The sequence below is a fragment of the Athene noctua genome, chromosome 8, assembly GCF_965140245.1.
Source record: "Athene noctua chromosome 8, bAthNoc1.hap1.1, whole genome shotgun sequence".
Taxonomy (NCBI): Eukaryota; Metazoa; Chordata; class Aves; order Strigiformes; family Strigidae; genus Athene; species Athene noctua.
In genome coordinates this window covers 17,281,625-17,295,077 of record NC_134044.1, presented here as the reverse complement: position 1 = coordinate 17,295,077, position 13,453 = coordinate 17,281,625, and the positions used below count along the sequence as shown (strand labels likewise).

Sequence of the window (13,453 nt, the reverse complement as noted above, 5' to 3'; positions counted from 1 at the left end):
CTGTTTGGGATGGGTACCACAAACCTTTTGGATGCTGCTCTCCCTAAGCTGGGCACAGACAATGCCCTTCGGACACACACAAGGATAAGACTACATGTTGTTGTCCGAACCCTGTGTACCGCTTTGCCTGCTTCCCTGTCTCCCTGGCCAATGCTGGGTCCTTTGGGAGATTTAAAGAGCAGACTAGATGTGTAACTCTTTTTCCCTGGAGTACTTTCCCAGCTTCCAACTGTTTGTGGTTCAGAATTTTAAAATCAGATACACTTGCCTTTTTCTCCAGCATAACTTGTCTGATGTCTTTTTAAACATATGTAGGCTTTTAGTATCTGCAGTGTTTTGTAGCAGAAAATCCATGTTTATTTGTGGGATTTGTGAAGAACCACTCTGTATTTAAACCAAAATCCCACTCAAAATGTTTTCTTGTTCCCTAACTCCTCTATTAAGAGGACATGAAAATTAATTTCCTATTTGCTTTTTCCCACGTTGTTTAGGAATTTATCCACTTCTGTCATACTGAGTTCCACTTCTCTCCTTGTCTTTTTTCCAGGCTGAAAAGTAGTCACCTACTGTTGTATTACAGGAAGGCATTGAAAGGGTTTGCTCATTTTTGTCACCTTTCTCTGAACTTTTTACCCTCTCATCTCTTCGAGGTGAGGGACCAGGGCTACACATAGAATTTAGGGCATTAGGCCTGTGATTTTTCTGCAAACCTCTCACTAATCTAACCTTTGCCTTTCTGTACTCCCTTCTCTAGCCTTCATTTTTGATGTCTTCAATTGTTTCGTATGTCATTTGTACCTGGAAGCTGCTTCTAGGCCGCAACCACATCTGCTCGTTTAAGTGCTACACACTGTGTGACTGTTGCTGCTTAAGTACATGGAGAAGCATGTGAGCTTCATGTTGTGAGCTTCCATGCTACCTGATGAGACCTTTAATTCCTCTCTACTACTATCTGTGACTGGTCACTGGGAATTGAGTGTATGGTGCAACAATATATATATATTGTTAAGTGCTATGAAACTTTTCTCCAGTGAGTCACTTCCGTGCAGTTACTACTTGAGTTAGAAGTCCTGAATGTCACTGTGTATTTGGTGGATTGGATCCACGAGAAGAGAAGCAGTCTTTGCGTAGAGTGCAAGATTGCCAGAGGCTACGTAGCCCAGTTTAAAGCCAGTTGCACTGTAATGAATTTGGTGATTTTTATCAGGTTATAGCAGTCCCTCCAAAAAAGGTCCTGGTCCAGGTGTTGCTAGATGTAGGGAGCCTGTCTCCTTATGATGGCTTACTGCCCTGCAAATTGCCTCCTTGTTATGTGCAAGCTCTTTTGCCAGCTCAGCTGTTGATCCGCTGTGTGACTGTGAGAAGCTTCTTTCTGTTTCAGTCACCAATGTAAAGAGGGGTATATCCTTTACAAATCTCCTTCCTCCTGGTGTGACACGTGTACGGTGGTGCTGAGGTTATGCTGTGCATCCTCCATGGTGAAGGCCATGCCATGGCTAGCCAGCCTGTGCTAACATTCCTTCTGTAACACTCCTGTGCGTCTCTTTGCCTCTAGCCGCAGTACACGAACCTGGGGCTCCTGAACAGCATGGAACAGCAGATCCAGAACGGCTCTTCCTCCACCAGCCCCTACAACACGGAGCACGCACAGAACAGTGTCACGGCCCCCTCGCCTTATGCCCAGCCCAGCTCAACTTTTGATGCCCTCTCACCCTCCCCAGCCATCCCTTCCAACACAGACTACCCAGGACCTCACAGCTTCGATGTATCATTTCAGCAGTCCAGCACAGCAAAGTCAGCAACGTGGACGGTAAGGATGCAGCATTGCTTTGCTTCTTCTCTGGCTATAGTCCCAATGCCACCAGTGACATTATTCATATGATATGAACCCAGGCTTGTGCAAGAGCAGGGTGACCTGTGTCCTCTTCAGTGCATGGCATGTCACACAGAAGGGAGAGATTTATCTTGGCTGCTCTGGGAGGGTGTGGTGGGAGTTTAACCCTCAATAATATCGCTAAATCCCAGGTGAATAGAATGCCTTGCAAAAAGACAGTTGTCTAAAGGCCACATGTGATGAAACAGTGACACTCCATTTGGGTCTAGCAGGTATGCTGGAGTAAAACATGGGGTGGGCATAAGCATGGCTCCAGTGGTTCCCTTGTCTTTCTTCAGCATCCACGGGTTTACGGGATGTTTGGCACATGGGGCTGTGCCAGCAGGCCGGAGGTGGTGCTCCTTGCTCTAAGCCATGGAGTCTGGGGTTTTCTCTTTCTCCATGTCCTCCCCTTCTTGCAGCTGGTGTGGGAACCCCAGCATCACCAGCTCAAGTCAGCCCTGCAGTATCTGAGTTATTTGTGGATATGCTATTTTTATATTTTTTACTTAATGCTTTGCTCTTGCTGTCAGAATAGTACTTTGCTTATTTAAAAAAAAAAAAAAAAAAAAAAGTATGGAGCTTGAAACTTGAAGCCCAGCCCTTGATTTTTGGTGGACCTGGCTTGATTGTTCAAGCTCTAGAAACTTTGTAGCCCAGGACACAGCACTGCTGCTCTGTATATGCTGTTGTGGTTTAGGGCTCTAGAGTAGAGATGTTTGCAGTGGAGAATATTGCTGTCCTAAAGATGTTCAGTATTTGCCTTCCCCTCCTTCAGGCACTTGGAATAGGTGCAGTGAATAATGTCCTATCCCATAATACCTGAATAAAAGCTGGTACTCTATTTTTTTTTTCCTTTTTAAAGCAAAAAAGATACACTTTTAACTAAAAGCTAAAAGCTTTAAAATAGTCTTTTTTTTTTTTTTTTCCTTTTTTAAATCTGAGGAACTACTTCATCTCAAATATAAATACATTGTAGCTAGAATTGCAACTAACAAACTCCCAGCCACTGCAGCCCGCAAAGCGGCAGAGCCCATATGCTCCACTCTGGAGAAAGATGGCACCTAGCAATAAATCACTGCAAGTTTACATCCTTTATAAATTAAAAGCTTTTTCAAGTAAAATTTGTCCAGAACTGATAACAATAACTTTGATCAGAAAATAGTGTTAAATGGGGCTAAAACATGATAGGCCTGCTCAAAACCAATGTGTTAATTTGTTTATGCCTGAAAGGGTGAAGGATTTTTAAATTGCACCTTTTCCTTATCTGCATTGGGAGTGATGCCCTGCTGTAGTTCACCCTTGTTTTCATGTCCAGGTTTCTCCCCGTACACTACACACAGTATTTATTTTCACTTCCCCTTAGGTAAGGAAATAGTTGGTCAGCTCTACTTTCCATTTCTGAGAGCAAGAAAATGCTGCCCTTGGATTTTTGCAGGCTGTTCTGGAGAGGGTCCTTTGAAGGAGATATGAAAAGATGTTCTCTTTTGATAGGTATGGTACAAAGAATTATCTAATGCAGCTGCAGGGAACCAGAGTGTTTGATGCTGTCCTTTCAACTACAAAAAGCGGTCTTTTGAAATGAGGTTTGAATGTATGTAGCAGGCTGTTCCAGCAGAGCTGAAGATGAGCAAGCTACTCGTGAGCTTAAAGTTAAGCAAGCACTTGAGATGTTTCACTGTAGTGATAGTGGCTTTCTGGGGTAGAAGTGGAGGCCAGATTTCAATGTGGATATGAATAGTAGTCAAAGATCGGATTATATGCTGGCTTTAAAGTACTCCGTAGTGACTACAGTCACCAAATGTGTGCAGCCTGGGGGAAGGCACATTTAGCCTCCCCTCCTTTTCTTTTGCCCTCATGTGGACCACCCTACCAACAGATGAAGGTGTGCTCCCTGTACCTGTAGCAGCCTGTCTAGGTCTAAGCCCATGTATTGTACTAAAGGAATGGGCTCCCAAACAGCTCTCTGATCAGGGAGGAGTGACCATGGTCCAGGTGCTGAGCCAGGTGACCTAGATTTAGCTGCTTCTGCAGGAACTGGCAGAGTGCTGTGTGTTCGCAGTGGATGATGACAGTCTTGCGGTGGTGGCTGGTGACTTTCAATCAATATGCCTTTCACAGTAGAGCATCATTCCATCTTCAGAGCTCTGCCCTTCTGCTAATTAAACCACCAACTCGTTTCACATGGGCTCTTGAGCAGTTGGTAATAAGCGTTCGACAGCTTTATCAGTGGGGTGGGTGGGGATGGACGTGAAGGCTCTCTTTCCTGCTGCCGTCCTGAGAAATGTGGAAACACGCATGAAATGTTGATGAAAGGAGGAGTGATTGCCCCATCTCGCAGCAAGTTCTCGGAGTTGCTCACATCCCCATGTGACTTCATATGCTTTGATTAATGCCTGTCGTCTTTTTTTTAATGATGGATTAGGAACTTACCCAACTGGAAGAGTTTCTTCCACTGCAGTGACCTATTAAAAGTTTAATTACTTGATGGCCCCACCCTTATTAAGAGTCCAAAACTTGAAAGCCTTGTTTCTTAGTTCTCTTTTTCCTCCTCTTGCCGTTCCCCAAGGTAACAGTATTAAGTAAGGAAATCTATTGTATTGTACTTTCCCCTGTTTGGGGAGGATGAGCCAGGCTTACCCACCTTGCCCTGCTGGGAAGGCTTGGTGGTGATGGGCCGGGGCTCTACTGTCCTGGCTGACAGCACGCTCCACCAAAGCTCCTCGGAGCTTCTGGGCTGAGTCATGTCAGATTAGGTCATGGGAGTGAAGGTTGTGGGCTTGGTAAAAGGACTTGGTTATTTCTCTAAAAAGGAAGAGCTGCTTTTATGGGAGGATTAGAGACCTGTGAAGATAACTCAGATTTCTTGACCACTTTTTACATTTAGCTCCCAATCTGTGTGTTTTGGAGGCAATAAACTGGAATCATGTGTAGATCCCAAGGTTATTTCTGTTGGAGCTGAGGGAAAGGGGAGAGGGTTCTCGCTGAGTACCTAAATGCTATGTCTCTGAAAACAGCCACGAAGTTGTATTTTTTTCCCAAGCCCCTGTGTCTTGTTTCCCCCCACCAAGTTCTGCAGACTCTTTCTGTGGGGCAGGTTTACTGTCCTAGGACAGTGGGCACCCTCTGCCAAATGAGCAGTATTTGTGTAGAATAGGCTGGGAGGGAGATGCCTATAAAATCAGGATTGTTTCTCTGCTCAGGTTTGTAATGGGCTCCTAATTGCGGGGGGGGACGGGACGGACACAAAAATTGCAGAGAAACACTAGCTGCTGCTAGGTGAGAGGGTGATTTCATATGTATGCGCAGTTCACTTTGAAAATATTACAAATTTTCTCTCTGAAGTCTTTCATGACCTTAAGTAGGAATTCCAGTAAAACATGCTGTCTAATCAGGTTAGGTCTTCATTTGTATGCAATGTTGAACTAATTAATGATGACAAATTGAGATTGGATTGCAGAGGACTTTATAAGCATCCTTGATTATTTTTTTTAATTAATGACCTGAGAACACAAGTAAGAATATAAGCAGGTTAATCAGTCTTTTCAGAAGGAAAGTCTTTAACAATTGAAAGTCTACTGAAGTGTTTAAAACCAAAAGCCTTAATAGTCTAAGTTGAACAAAGTTTCTCACATGCATACGTACAGTACATAAAACCTTGAAAACCATGCTGCAAAAGAACAAGCAGTTATAATTTATAGTGCTGAGATAGAGAGTAGGTTGTTGAGGTTGAGCGAGAAGCCCTATGAATTAGGTGAAGTAAGAACTTATGCAGAACTCTGTCTCACTTATTGTGGGATATTTCCTCTGAGAGAATTCCCATATTCCCATGCCTTGCAATATCTCCTCCTGTTTCTGCAGCAGAAGAAAACAAGGCATTTCAAAAGTGTACCACCTCAGATTTTTTTTTCTTTGTGGAAGTTGTGTGCCGATCTTCCCCACCCACTCTAAGCACAAATAAATATATAAACAACTGCACTGGCTTTTCCCCCTAAAAGAAGATTTGGCAATCACCTGTCACTAGCAGAACCTGTTATAGGGGGAAGAACATGATTACAGTGGGCAAGTAAAAATTAAAACTGTATGTCAAGGTAAGTAAAAGTTAACATTACTGCCAAAAGCGAGCTATCAAAAAATGAATCGGATCCACCCATCCCCATAAGCAAGATACCACCTTATAAGTCATGAGACTTTTTAAAAGACAAACAGGTTCTTCTTATTCTCCCCCAGGTTTTTGAGCCTTTAGGGTGCATCTACTAAATCTTTTAAAGTTTTTCTTGGTAGTCACGAGGGCTAAGTAAAAAGAAGGCAGAAATTGCTTTAAATTTTTAAATGAAAACTGAAATTTATTTGCAAATTTTTGATTCTGCTGAAGAAAGACACCCAACCCTGCAAGACTTGCATAATTCAGGCGTTGGCAATACCCAAGTTTAGCAGTTTATTCTCATGCCCTGCAGTAGGTTGGAGCTGAGCTGGGTTGGTCCTTGCAGGGCTTTGTTATGAAACATGGAGTTCTGTAAAGCTGCAATCCATGTTCCAGTCAGGCTCACTGCCTCTCCTGTTCTCAGTAAATTCAGCTGTACCTACAGCTATAAGAAAATGCTAGCAAAGCTGGTTATCAGCCTGTGCAACGCGCATGAAAGCAAGTAAATGGATTGTGCTGGCTGGGGTTAGTGGAAAAGCTGCATTTTAAGGAAGGTAAAAGGAATGCGCTAAATTAGTCCACACGAGCAATAACAGGTTTCCGTGGTTGAGAGTACAGATTCCTTGTCTGGACTATCTTTTTGTTTCAGATTAATTCATTCCATTTTCATTTCAAATATATTCTGTCCTGACCCACCTGGTAAAATTGGGAATTTTTTTCCCCAGTCTCTATAAAATGACTTAGAGGATGGTGCACAAGCACAGTGAAGCAATGAGAGGGCAATTAGATATGTGCATTGCCTTGACTCAACAGTCCTTAATTATGTGTTCAGTGTTCTCTTAAATAGTCTGTTCAAATAGCCCATTGTTTCAATAACACTGATAATGTCCAGTATTGTCCTGGCTGCTGATTATCTCTCTGCATCATATGTGAACACTTTTTTTTTAAAGGCTGGTGACTCTCCCAATGAACACACAAGTGGGGCTGTGCTAAGTGTTCACATGAAGTCTTAGCTTTGTTATTTCTTGGTGGTGTGTTGGTCAGTGCAATCTCAGTTTTCCAATTTCATCCTTTTAACATAATTTTTAAAGCTATCAGAAGAAAGGGAGTGGAAGTGGTCTTGTTAAAGGATTTTGAATTTCCCTGTCCTTGGAGGCTCCCAGTCAGCAAATGATGTAGGCTTTAGGTGTTTGCATAGGGCAGCTGAGAAGGGTCCTTGTAAGGACCCCTTGTGTAGAGGATCTTTGGACATTGGTGAGCACTGAAGTCGGCCACCTGCTAGCCACTATGTTAATCCTTTCATGCCTCTAAACAGGCTTTCTCTTCAGCCCAGCTATTTGCCCAGCAAAGGTAACTTTGCTGGTGATAGACCTCCCCCTTGTTACAGCAGGAGTGAGGAAAGGAAAACATGCCTGTAATCCGTGGGGAGAGAAGCGATCTGGAAGGAGAAGGCAGCCTTTGGATGCACATGCTGTAGGCTGTGAGAGCTGATGCAATGGTGTGAGCTAAGGGCTTGGCTCCCTGCTGATCTCGGTGAAGCAGAAGCAAGTCCATATTTGGGCAATTGTCTCAGGTGAGAAGTGGTGAGATTTGGCTTCCTCAAGCTCTCTGCAGCCACGCTTGCCTCAAGAGGCTTTTTCCAGCATGTGCTGCCCCTTGGCATGGAGCAGGCAAGGCAGGTGTTGATCACCACCATCGTTCTCGTGCACAGAGAGGTTGAACAGTGAAGTGTTTCCCTCTGTGATGTTACAGGGCCTAACACTAAGGCTGTTGAGGCATACATAGCTTGTCCTAGGTCATCTACCTGGAAGGAGAGGAGCTGGTCTTGTTGTTTTTGAAGGAGGTGCCTTTCTCACGGCAGGGAGGTGTTTTCAAGCTAGTGAAGCTGGGAAGAACCAGTTCACCTGTGAGAACCAGCCAGGAGGGGCCTGCTGGCTTCTGTTTGGGTTTTTATGCTTGAGTAAAAAGAGATCTGAGTGCATTAGGTTCCCATTAGAACGTACTTGTGCTTTTTTCCCCTAATTGCTTTGTCATGTATATTTTGGTTTTATTAGCAGTTATCTTTTTCTGTTACTCCTCACAAGCACCTATACAGATCCATGTAATCACTTCCAGAGAGTATCTTAAGAGATGAGGTGTCTCAGGTTTTTTTATTTTCTTTTTTTGTGTCCCTTATTGTTTTGTAAATCCTACCAAGGCAGTATAGTCTCCCTATATGAACTGGAATTTTGCTATATGCTCTCTTAGACCAGCACCCTCCATGATGATAGAGCTGTGGTGTAAGACCATGCTGTAAGGGGCAGTCTGTACCCTACACAGCTAGTGATGCTCAGGAAGGATGAGAAGGGAAGTTATTTCCTTCTTATTTGAACTGGTATCTGCCAGCATTGGGAACAGAAAATCTGTGTCTCCTGCCTTGCAGTGGGGTGTGCTCTGCTCTTCAAACAGAACAGTCAGTGCTGAGCATCCAGCATGCCTAACCCACCAAGAGAAATCAGGCTTCAGATGGTGTGAAAGTCCTTTTTTTTCAGCTAGGATTTAGCCTCTTGGTTGTGGCTGATTCATGGTGTAACAGGAGACCAGTTAGAGCTCACTACAGGTCTCCCAAGATCTGCAAGTGAAAACCACTGAGACTAGGGTCAGACATAGGAGGATGGAGAAAATTGTGGGGAGGGGTTGTGTCCTTCAGAGGGGGAGAAGATCCCTCTGCTATTTTGCCCAAGCGATTTCTAGCTGTACTGGCATCACACTTATTTTTTTCCCTTTAGAAAACTTGTTTTAAGGTTTTAGTTATTTTTGAAGAAAAATTCAGAGGGAGAGAACTAAGTGCAAGAACCTTTTTTTGTTCCTTAATGAGAATTTTTTTGTCTATGTGGAGAGGAAAAAGTGTTAATTAAATATAATTTTCATCAATGCAACTTGCACAAAGAAGCCCCACCTACTTTCATGAGAAAGGAATAAAGAGAATCATAATCCTGGATTAGGTATCTTTCACCACACATATATAAAAACAACACCGTGTGAAAGGGGGAAAATATATATGTATATACACACACACCAAACATACCAATGCGCCTCCAGCAGTATTACCGAAGGAATTAACTTTACAAGAAACAGCCACAGCCTGGAAAGAAGCCATTTTTCAAATAAAAGCTGAATGAGACTTGTGGTTTCTGAGAACTATGAGAAGGAAGGGTTAAAAAAACATTTACAGATAAGAATAGCTGATGTTGGGAGATGAGTGAACATCTTGAAGTAGGGGAGGGTCACTATTTAAATCACCTTTTTTTTTTTTTCCTCCTCTTAGTTAAAAATTGGCTTCTACCAAGAACAACATGTAGGATTAATGTAGTACTTTAAATCTTCAAAGTGCTGCACAAACATTACTTCCCTAATCAGCAAACACCTTTACTTGGTAGGCAAATCAGGAGTGTAGTCGCCATTTTAGAGAAGGGAAACTAGAGCACCAGAAGTGCCAAAATTTCTAAACAAGTAGCTATAGCTTTTCAGAGTGAGAAAGGTTTTTACCTTTTTTTTTTTTTTTTTTTATGCTTTGGGGTTTTTGTAGTGTTCAGCATGGGGACTGCCTCTAGGCTGGCTTGTAAAAGCTGCTGGCCTCTCCTGGATTTCTCAAGTGGTAAGCGTGCAAAGCAGCCCAGCAGAGCTCAGATGAGGCATCGGCAGAGTTGCCTCCTTACCTTTCCAAAGGTCATGGCAAGCTGGGCCAGAAGGGAGGCAGCCTGCTCCAGGGCAAGGAGGGTTTCCTAAAAAGTTGCCAGTCTCCCCCATACCATTGAGCTTTAACTTAAACTTCATCAACTGAGCACTGTTAGAAGATATTTCAACCCTACAGAAAGAGGTGGTGCAAAAAATATTTAAGTGGCTGTTTAGTAAGTTAGTTTTGGGTAAATGTTTTCAAGTAAGCTGGTGTAAGAGGGCGTTGCTCACCTTGCAGACAAAGACTGCCTTGGAGATGATGATTCTTTTCCTTAGGTCAGCCGAAATATTGCAGTTGTCATAGATACTATTTCCCTGCTGACTTGATACAGGACAAGCAGTAGTTTGGTGGTGTGCTGAAGCCAGCATCATTTTGTGTGTGTTGCATTGGTGGTGCTCTGTATGCTGAGGGTTCAACTCCAGTGCTTGGCAGATCATACACTATGAAGACATTCCTATTTTGTTTAAAAAAATAAGTGTCCTAGGTAGGGATGGCTTCTGTATAGAAAGAGCATGAACTTTTATTATGCAATGGAAATCCCATGAGGTTTTGCTATGTGCAGGTGTGTCAGATTTGTTATTGTAAACACAGTAGGATAGCTACCCAAATAAGAGCTTAGATCCTCTTGCAAATAGACATGTGTATTGATACAAACTTTATCATTTCCAGTTGTTAATTATAACACTTAAACATTGGAGCAAAACTTAGTGAAGTCTCATGAGTGCTACTCCTCCCTTGTGTTTTTCAGATATATCCTATGAGAATGGTGGGTTTTTTTAAGGAGAGCAAAATATTACTTGTCTGATAAAAAGGAATGTTCTATGATCGGATGAAATTTCTCTGAATTCAGCTTTACAGAAAGCTGAAAAATGTGCTAGAGGGAACGCAGGAAAGCAGCACTCGAAGGCTGACCTCTCTTTCCTGAACAAACGGGATGGGAATTGGGTGTAAATTTTCTGGCTCTGTTGTTTTTCCCTGTTAGCCATGATGGCCACACTGCCTTGGGGCTCTCCTCCCTGCCTGTTGCGTGCCCGGGGGTGCACCACGCTTTCCTCCCGGGGAGAGAAACCACCTGCCCGGAGATGCCCTGCTAGGGAGCAGCATCGACCAGCGGCGAATTTGGCTCCGAGCCCGGCCCCAGAGCTGCTCCTGCCCTGTGATTTAGACGTAATCTGGGTAACATTGTGCAAGTCATTCCCTCTGCCTCCATTCCCCTTCTTCCCCCCTTTCCACACACCCACCCTCAAATCTAGGACTGTGTCACCCTGATCCTGTGTTGTAAAGCACTTGGACCCCTGATGTGAAATGCCCCGGGGGGGACAGCTGAGGACTGCTGCTGCTTGCTTTGTATCCCATATCATGAGCCTTAGTTTTCAGGCATTTTCTTTTGACTTATTTACAGGACAGAAAGTCTTTTTACAAACTTAACTTTTGAAGGAACCATAACATATCTCCAGGCTAAAGCTTGAAACTGCCTGGATTGTTGGATTATTGCTTCCCCACCTTGAAATCTCGAGCTTTACCAGTGTCAGGCCCACCAGGTGGGAAAATTACTGATGCAGGAGCTCTTTGAGGTCTGTGGCATGAAGGAAGGCCTCTTGCTATTATGTAGCCAGAGCACAATGCTGTTACCAGCACTGCTACCTTAGCTGTGGTTCCAAGCCTCAGCAAACTCACCCTGCCACTTGTCAGGGCTTATTAGCTCAACCGCATGAGATGTGTCTGGGAGCTGACTTGCTCCTGACCTCCTTGCAACGGGAACAGAGTGAGCCCAAGTTTACCATCAAAACTGCACCCACAGCTCCTTGGACCCCCCTTAAAATGCAGGGCTGGAAGGGATTCCTGTGGGAAAGGGACAGGAGCGGTGCCACCGGGCTTGCCTACCCAGCCTGGAGGGTGTTCATGGAGCCAGCAGCAGGGCAGGCAGTAGACCCGCGCCGTTTGCATTTCAGTGTCGGTCTTGCCATGGGTGGGAGAGTAAAGTCTTCCCGTGGATGTTTGTTGGGTGGCTGAGCACTGAATGACACCTGTTCATTAATCAGCAAGGTGGTGGCTGGTTTTGCGATGAGTTCCTTGTCTCCTGTCTCTTCTGCTCCAAACTGCTCATATTACTCATTCTTACTCATTTTTTTTTTTACCCATCCTTGGTGTATTCTTGTAGGGGTATGAGCAAAGGGGACTCCAACAAAAAACAGTCTGTGCATCTTTAGATGCTACTAAAATCTCTTACAGTACTGGCACTCATAAAGGAATGGCAAGGCCATAGGAAAAGCTTCAGAACAGTCAATGTTAGTTCTGTAAGGTTGGAGAAAAACAAGCATGTGGACTGATTGCTTTGCAATAGTTTCTATAAGGAATTAATAAATTTGGCCTTTATTTGTCATCCCCTTTGTGTGCTAACCTGAATCATTTTCTCCTGTTTCCTTTGTTATGCATCTCAAAGGGGCTGCAGAGGTTGGAGTCTTTCTTTGGGGGTTTGTTTTTCAGCAGGCTGATCAGTGCAAGATAAAGACAGGGAGAACTGAGTTGCACTGGTGCTGCTGGTGCTCAGAGGCAGCACTGCAGCATGGTCCCTGGCTGACAGGAGGAGCAGCCCCATGGACGAGCCGGGTTCCTGGTTGAATTTGCAGGGACACGTGCTGGAAGAAAACCATTTCCATGCTGCATGTCTGATGTCACAAGCACAAAAAAACTCCGATGTTGTTAGTCACCCTGCTGATTGCAATCTGTTTAATGGGGCTATTTTGTTTCAGTACACTGATGTTCTGATGCATGGTTTGCAACTTATTTCGGGGAAGCTTCCTAAACACAGAACTGGTGGGGTCTTTCTCTTAAGTGGAGTGGCTTGGTAGCATTTTAAGGGTCGATAAAGCACGTGGCCAAGATTGACTCTGTTGGTTAGTGATTGGGAATGATTCACTCATGACGATTTCCCTCTCCACCATGCATGTCTGAGCTGTTGCAGCCACCCCCTTGCCTCAAAGTCAGACTCCTGGGGTGCACCTTACTGTGGACCCCTGGCTTGTGCCACATTTGCAGCGTGACCCCGGAGTAACCTGCTTGCTGGGAAAGTCAGCATTTCTCTGCTCCTGGGAGAAGCAGGGCTGAGCATGCAGGCAGGCGCTGACTGCCAGGGAGAGGTACAGGATGGCCAGGTATTCCTGCTTGCTGGGGGCTCTCCGGCTCTGCAGAATGCTGCCTTCAGCCTGCCTGGCATGGCTTAGCAAGGGTGTGACAGTTCAGTCAGCTTTTTAAATTTTTTTTTTTTTCTTTTTCCACTGGCCATACCAATCTGATTACACCTTCGAGGGATCATCTGCCCCTAAAGCTTAATTAAGGAGCTCTTGTCTGACTCGTCACTGACTCACCTGCCACTGTATGAGCTCATGTCTGACTTATCCTAGGAAGATAGTGAAATATGTCAGGCTTCTCTGAAATATAGCAGGTTTTTGTTTTATTGCACCCCTGACATTGCTGTTGGCTGCTGCAGAGGTGAACAGAAAGATGACTGCCCCAACTTGGTTACATTTATCTAAACTTAGTTGCTTGCTTCTTTGTGGCTTGAAAAACCAGATGGGGTTTTGCTTGCACAGCTGTAGGTATGTTAGAGTTAATAAAAAAAAAATAAAATTAAATAACCTTTGAGTTTTGGCTTCAGGCAAAGTAGGTGAAATGATGTGTTTTGGAGATGAATGCTCTTGCAGGAGGCAAGATGTAG

The 13,453-nt window shown here is 44.1% G+C and overlaps 1 protein-coding gene across 3 annotated transcripts in view; it reads left to right on the top strand.

The window, feature by feature from the left end:
• Window positions 1–13,453, top strand: part of TP63 (tumor protein p63) — a 104,557-nt gene that overhangs the window by 53,614 nt on the left and 37,490 nt on the right. For all 3 annotated transcript variants that reach the window (XM_074911761.1, XM_074911762.1, XM_074911763.1), the window contains one exon: window positions 1,556–1,810. In XM_074911761.1, the coding sequence (XP_074767862.1) occupies window positions 1,556–1,810 (255 nt within the window). The remainder of the gene's footprint in view (window positions 1–1,555; window positions 1,811–13,453) is intronic.